The sequence below is a fragment of the Lipotes vexillifer genome, unplaced genomic scaffold (genome assembly GCF_000442215.2).
Source record: "Lipotes vexillifer unplaced genomic scaffold, Lipotes_vexillifer_v1.1 scaffold308, whole genome shotgun sequence".
NCBI classification, from domain to species: Eukaryota; Metazoa; Chordata; class Mammalia; order Artiodactyla; family Lipotidae; genus Lipotes; species Lipotes vexillifer.
In genome coordinates this window covers 2857514-2864758 of record NW_006792985.1, presented here as the reverse complement: position 1 = coordinate 2864758, position 7245 = coordinate 2857514, and the positions used below count along the sequence as shown (strand labels likewise).

At 51.0% G+C, this 7245-nt stretch overlaps 1 protein-coding gene across 1 annotated transcript in view; it reads right to left on the bottom strand.

Annotated features, from left to right (window-relative positions):
• Positions 1-7245, bottom strand: part of SCARA5 (scavenger receptor class A member 5) — a 114842-nt gene that overhangs the window by 4764 nt on the left and 102833 nt on the right. Inside the window, 1 exon segment of the mRNA XM_007466157.1 lies at positions 6763-6957. Within this exon segment, the coding sequence (XP_007466219.1) occupies positions 6763-6957 (195 nt within the window).

The window sequence follows — 7245 nt, the reverse complement described above, 5'->3', positions numbered from 1 at the left end:
TATATATATATATATATATATATATATATATATATATATATACACAATGGAATACTACTCAGCTATAAAAAAGAATGAAATTTTGCCATTTGCAGTAACACTGATGAACTTGGAGGGCATTATTCTAAGTGAAATAAGTCAGACACGGACAAATACTGTATTATATCACTTATAAGTGGAATCTAAAAACTACAACAAACTAGTGAATATAATGAAAAAGAAGCAGACTCACAGATACAGAGAACAAATTAGCCGTTGCCAGCGGGAGGGGAGGGGCAATACAGGGGTGGGGAACAGGGAGGTACAAACTATTGGCTGTAAGATGAGCTGAAGGATGTATTACTGGGTTGGCCAAAAAAGTTCGTTTGGTTAGTGAAAACGTTGTTCAAGAAAGTTCTTCGCGAAAATGAAAAACGTGTCTTTTATTTTTACTTAAAACTGAACGAATTTTTTTGGCCAACCCAATATATAGCATGGGGAGTATAGCCAATATTTTGTTATAACTGTAAAGGGAAAGCAACCTTTCAAAATCGTATAAAAACAAAAACAAAAATCTCTGCTTCATGGAACAAACATTTGAGCTGCTGCATGTTTATTTGAGTATTATTAATAGAAGGAATTGAGGTAGGAAGTAGATGGGCCCCTGGCCTGGACAGCTGGTGTTTGTCAAGGGCAGTAAAATTGAAGCTTTGTTTTCCCCCAGACCCTCCAAGGACAAAGTTAGGGGCAAAAACTGAGGTCTGCTGAAGTAAACAGATAAGATGACTACTCCTGAGGTTAAGAAAAACTCCCTGACTGCACAGGCACATTAAGACTCCTTGGGGGGTCAAAAAGGAGGGGGTGCCACCCCATACTAGGTGATGCCGAGACCCCCATAAGCCTCTGCAGTGGGATCCATCTTAGCAAAAAGTTAGCACGCATGTTGGGGAGAGTCCTAGGACGGGTCAGGCGTGGAATAAGAAACAAGAAATTGGCCAAGGGTAAACAAAGACCTGGAAAGACTGTCCTAAATAAATGATTTAAATCACCTCTTTACTGCTCTCCTCATTAGAAGATGCCTACACCCTTTCTCTCCAGGTGTGTATTTCTGCCTTGCTTCAGTCTCTAACAAACAGTTTCTCTGTGTGCTCTCCCACTTGTTGTGCTGTGTCTCTAATGATAAACTTTGTGCCTGTTTTTACAGTTTTTGCCTCCTTGAAACATTCTGGCTTTCAAATGGGGGCAAGAGCCAGGGCCACTTAGCTTCTAGCCTCTGGCCCCCGGTGGTCTAGCGGCTAGGATTCCTGGTTTTCATCCAGGCTACCCAGGTTCAGTTCCTGGGCAGGGAACTAAGATCCTGCTTCAAGCCACCACCCACTGCTGTCTCTCTGAGATCAGAATGAGTTACACTGATTCCTTCCGGCTGCCATCTGAGCCTCACACAGGGACAGGCAGGATGGCTATCAAACAGATATTTAAGAGGTAGGAAAACTAAGGCCCCAGAAAGGTTAAGTGACCTGTCCCACGACTATTAAGGGGATGAGATCATGACCCAGGCCTCTGACGTCCAGCCAGTCCAGTCCCCGTTCCTTATAGAACCACATACACGGCACACAGCACAGATCACTAAGCCAGGAGGCTGCAAACCCAATTTGACCTACTGCCTGCTTTTGTAAATAAAGTTTTATTGGAACACAGAGCCTCCCTGCCCCCAGTCTGATTACATTTTGTCTGTAGTTGCTTTTATGCTACAACTACAGAGCTGAGTAGTTGTGAGAGCGACCATCTGGCCCAGAAAGCCCAAAATATTTACTCCCTGGCCCTTTAATGTTTGCTGACCCTTGCACTAAGCCACGTCCCAGTATTTGAATTTTATCTTAGAAAAAAAGGGCAAAGAAATGCTAATAATATAATTAAAAGAGAACACTCCCAATTCTGTCCACCCACTCCCACCTACAAATCTGTATGCATTTGTACCCATCCTCAGCTCCTTTTGTCTGTCTCTCTGTCTCAAAGAAAGATTTTCTTGGCGGGCCCAGGACTAATTTCCCAGCAGTGCTGTGGTGGTCTCACGCCCTCCATCCCCTCCTGGACCCTTGCTCCAGCCATCACTCTCCATCTTCCTGATCTGCACTCATTCCCTCTCCAACAGCTCTTGGACCAGTTTAAAACTGAAAAAAAAAAATCTCCAAGTCGTTCTCATTTGGGTCTTTCCTTGCTTTTTTCCCAGGGAAACTGATAATTCAATTATTGAGCCCTGTCCAGGAAAACTTTTATGGTGCCAGACCACAGAGAGCACTGCCAGGGTGTGGCGGTTTCTTGTATGGCTCTGGGGAGGACGCAGGTTTGGCAGGCACAGAAGTTCCTTCCTTCCTTCTTCCCTGGCCCCCTCCTCCTGTCCCTCGTTCCTCCCTCCCACATTTATCCAGTACCTATCACATCCCAGGCACAGTCCTGGGATTTGGAGCTCTGCCCTCAAGGTGTTCCCACATACCCCAGCGATCAGGAGCGTGTGAGAGGTACGCACAGAAGATGCCACGGGAGCAGGGTGGGTATCTACATCACGGGCTGGGGTGGAGCGGCTCAGGAGGTGATCATTGAGCTGACTTTAAAAGCTGAGGAGGAATTAGCTAGGTGAAGAGGAGGGAAAGGCATTCCAGACCCAAGGAACAGCATTTGAGGGGATACGGAGCCGGGAAACAGCTGTGTGCGCTCAGAGGCCACACGTGGGCGGACGCAGCTAAGGGATGAGCCGCCAGAGGCGGGAGGTGTGTGAGGACTGGCCTTGGGCACTAAGCTAAGGAAACCAAATTTGATCCTGAGAGCAGGAAAGACCCACTGAGCATCGGGCAGGGGAGTGACAGAGGCAGGAGCGCATTTTAGAAAGGTCCCTGGCAGCCAGGAGGGGGACAGGGGGCAGCAGCGAGGGAAGCAGCTCATGGAGGACGCCCCCATCTCCACCCAACAAGCAGCAAATAAATGTGCACCGCAGGGCCTGCACTGTGCTAACTGCTCACCGTATGTGATCTCACTTCGAGTTTGCAATCATTCTGCAAAAGTGGAGGGACTGAAGCCTGGAGAGGTTAAGAAATCTGCTCCAGGTCACCAGCTAGTAAGTGGCACATATGGGATGCTAGGTTGGCTTTGACCCAGAGACTGAGCTCCTAGCCACTGCTCTACCCAGCCCGAGCTCCTAAGGCAAGAGCAGGGGCAACAGAGAGGAGGGGACAGAGTCAAGGGACCAGAGACATTGACACTGGTAGCATCTGTAATGACTCAGGGACCCAGCAGATAAGGGACACAGGAGTGGGTGAGGGTGCAAGAAGGGACGAGTCTGCAGTCCTGGCTGGCAGGGCAGGAAGCACAGCCGGAAGAGAAACAAGAGTGGATGGAGAGTGGGGCCGGAGGCTTGGGAGACTCCATGAGGCTGAGGGTGAGCAGACTGGGATTGGGAATCGGGGCACCTGCAGGACGCGAGGCTGTGGTCAGAGGGCCGTTGGGACCTGATGCAAACCCCGCCAGCTGCCAGGAGAGGGGGGCTTCCCTTCCCTCTGCCCCCAGCTGCTAGGGCAGGATAGCCCTTCCAACAGTTTAGAATCTGTGAACATGTCTGCCTCCCCCTCTAAACTGAATGTGCTGAGGTCAGAGACTAGGTTGACTCAACTCTGTGCCCCGGTGCTGAGCCTAGTGCCTGCCCATGGAAAGTGCCAGAAGCTGCTGTGGGAAGAAGGGACTGCAGCCAGGCTAGGAGGATGGGTGCCAGGCAAGCCCCATCCCTTCCCCGGCCCCCATTTCCCTCTGTGCCCCCATGAGTGACACCTGGCCTGCCTACCTGTCCAGGTCTCGAATATCACGGGTCTTAGGTCTCGAATATCACGTGACCTAAGTTATTGGATGATGATGGAAAAGTACGGTGCAAATTTGATGCTGATGTGGAAGCGAGTCTGGCTTCCCACTGACTGGTTTGAAGACTTGAGTGGTGGGAATTCCCTAGCAGTCCAGTGGTTAGGACTCAGCACTTTCGCTGCCATGGACCCGGGTTCGATCCCTGGTCGGGGAACTAAGATCCCACAAGCCATGCAGTGTGGCCAAAAAAAAAAAATTCCGGTGGCAATTGTTAGAGCTTACCTTCACACCATACAATACAAAAATCAAGGCAGGATGAAAGAGTTTTAGGCTAACCCTGCCCATGACATTCAAATGACCTAATGTGGCTTCACTAAAAGAGTTTATGATTTTTCCCCTCCAAAGGTTTACTTCCACTTATTAGGGAGAAGCCCTCACTGGAGCCAAAAAAGGAAAACGAGGACCGTTCCCACTGTTTCTGTTCCTCATGCAAACAGAAATGGCAGTTTTCCTTGAAGAAAACAGGCTGAGACCCAGCACAGAGCTTTAGATGGGAGGGAAGCGCTCTCCCCGAGTGGGCTGCCCTCCGTGGAGCTGGACCCTTTGAACTCCCCACGCGCTGGCCTTGAAGTTGAGAGGCCAGGACGCTGGGGTCAATCTCTCCGCCAGCTGTCACAACACATTTCACAGGAGTCACTTCAGTGAGTGTGATTGTCTTGTCTGCTCAGACTGGGTGGCTTCTAAACAACAGACATTTATTTCTCACTGTTCTGGAGGCTTCAAGTCCAAGATCAGGGTGCCTGCGTGTTCTGGTTCTAGGGGAGGGCCCTCTTCCGGCTTGTAGGCTACTGTACGTCCTCACGGAAACAGGAGGGAGCTCTCTGAGGTCCCTTTTATAAGGGCACCAGTCCCATTACGAGGGCTCTGCTCATGACCTGATCACCCCCTAAAGGCCCCACCTTCTGATACCATCACATTGGGGCTGAAGATTCCAACATATGAATTTTGGGGGGCAGGCGACACAAACATTCAGTCTGCAACAGTGACTGAGGTTTAGGGGACAAGATTCTGAGCCAGGATTGTGGCACTCCAAAGTGGGTGCAAGAAGAAAGGCAGCTGTGGGGAGCGGAGGGTTCCATGGCCAGTTGGGATGTGACCTGGCTCTATGTCCCCATCTGAAAAGGATGCCCCTCCTCTCACCATGAGGCCCTTTACCATTTAGCACAGTGGGCTGGGCCGCCATGGTCTCAGGTAAGACAGCAAACGCTCCATGACACAAGTAGCCTCCATAGCGGGGCCAGCGGTCCCTCCACAGGTCACCAGGGGACCTGGCAAACTGAGTGTGAGTGGGTCAGTGCAAATCCCTCCCCGCACCTGCCAGAATGCAGGTCCTCGTGACAGCTGAGCAGAAGTATTTCACATTCCAGGTGCCCAAGCTAGAAGGCACATCACAGAGTCTGTAAGGCCCTTTAAGGTATAGATGGGACACCAAGATCCAGGGTGGAGGGGCAACGAGATCACACAGTCGGGCGCAGCACATTATTATACAGGTGCAGGGAGCATTGTCTTCAAGCAGGTGGGACCACTGTTTTAGTTGTGAGTCAACACAGGTTTCTCTGAGTTCGAGGTCTGATGAAGGACAAAGCATTTGTGACGGTGAGTATTTATGTTTGAGTGTGAATGTGTGGTGTTCTGTGTGTGTAGCTGAATTGTTATGGGCTGAATTGTGTCCCTCCAAAATTCCTATGGGGAAGTCCTAACTCCCAGGACCTCAGAATGTGCTTGTCTTTGGACCCAGGGCCTTTAAAAAGGTGCTTAAGGATAAATGAGGTCATTAGAGGGGCCCTAATCCAATATGACTGGTGTCCTTCTAAGAGGAAGAGACACAGACCCACACAGAGGGAGGACCACGTGAGGACACAGGGGGAAGGTGTCCCTCTACAAGCCAAGGAGAGAGGCCTCAGGAGAAACCAGACCTGCCAACACCCTGACCTTGGACTTCTAGCCTTTAGAACTGTGAGAAAATAAATGTCTACAGTTTAAGTCCTACAGTCTGTGGTATTTGTTACAGCAGCTGAGCAGACTAATACAGAGAACTAGCCTGAGGGGAAGACACAGTGCTGTGGATAGAGACTGGAGCTGGGGTAGAGTCAACCTCTTTGCAATAGGAAAGGGACAGATGGTTCAAATCAGCCGTCTGCCCAGGAAGGGTCTGCACCTCTCCCTCAAACTCTCCTGTACCGTCTAAGCCTGTCAAAGGAAAGCAATGAAAATGGTGAAGACTGCCAAAATCTTTTCCCCTGAGGATGAGATGAAGTGTTTGGAGATCTTCATGTGAAGAAAAGACTCAAAGAGGAGCAGGGACAGCCAGCAGAGTGGATAAGAGAACGGACTCCCGAGCTACCTGCTTGGGTCTGAACCTGGGCTCTGCCATTTGCTAGCTGTGTGGCCTTGGACAAGTTATCTAGCCTCTCTGTGCCACCGTTTCCACATATGGAATATAGGGATAATAGCTGTACCTGCTTCCTAGTGTGGTAAGGATTACATGAGTGAATATTTTTAACATGTTTAGAACCGAGCCTGGCACACAGGCAGTGCTATCTAAGCACGAAATAGTAACAAAAATGTAATCGGGACAAATGGGCGTGGGGTTAGATAAGAGCCCTGAGATGCAGGGCTGAAAACGGGGGCCAGTAGGAGATCAAAAAAGAAAGGGAGTCAAATTCAAGGGAAGGAAGAATGTTCGAATAAGCAGAACTGTCTGAAGACAGACCAGCTCGCCCGTGGGCCGTGAGCATCCCGTGGTCATGGCGGGAAGGACCCAGGCAGGGCCCGGCTGACACTGGCAGGACTGCTGTCGAGGGGATGCTGGACGGGGGGGGCAGGCCTAGGCCTCCGGGACCCTCGCCCCACGTCCTCCTCCTCCAGGTGCCCTACCTTGTCCGAACTGAGCCGTCCGGTGCACGTCCTCAGCGCTGGGGAAGCCCAGCATGCGGCACACCACGTCTCCGTCCTTCTTGTCCCAGCCGTCATCGCACACGGTGCCCCAGCGCCGCTCGTGATACACCTCCACGCGGCCCTGGTGTGGGCCCGAGCCATTCACCAGCCGGACCATCAAGGCCTCCACGCCACCTGCCGGGAGCAGCGCAGGGTCACAGGTCACTACCCGAGCTGGACACAGTGGGGCCCCGCCTGGGGACCAACCCCCGACTCCCCGCCACCACCCGGCATAGGAGAGGGGAGCTGGGCCCACAGCCGAGGCGGAGCCGGCAGCCAGCAGAAACCGTGGTGTCACCCCTGCCTGTTATCACCCCTGCCCGTCTTCTCTCCACCTTCTTTTTAAAAAATAGACTTTATTTTTTTTAATAGTAAAATTGAGAAGGAGGTACAAAGATTTCCCATAGACCTCCTACCCCCCCC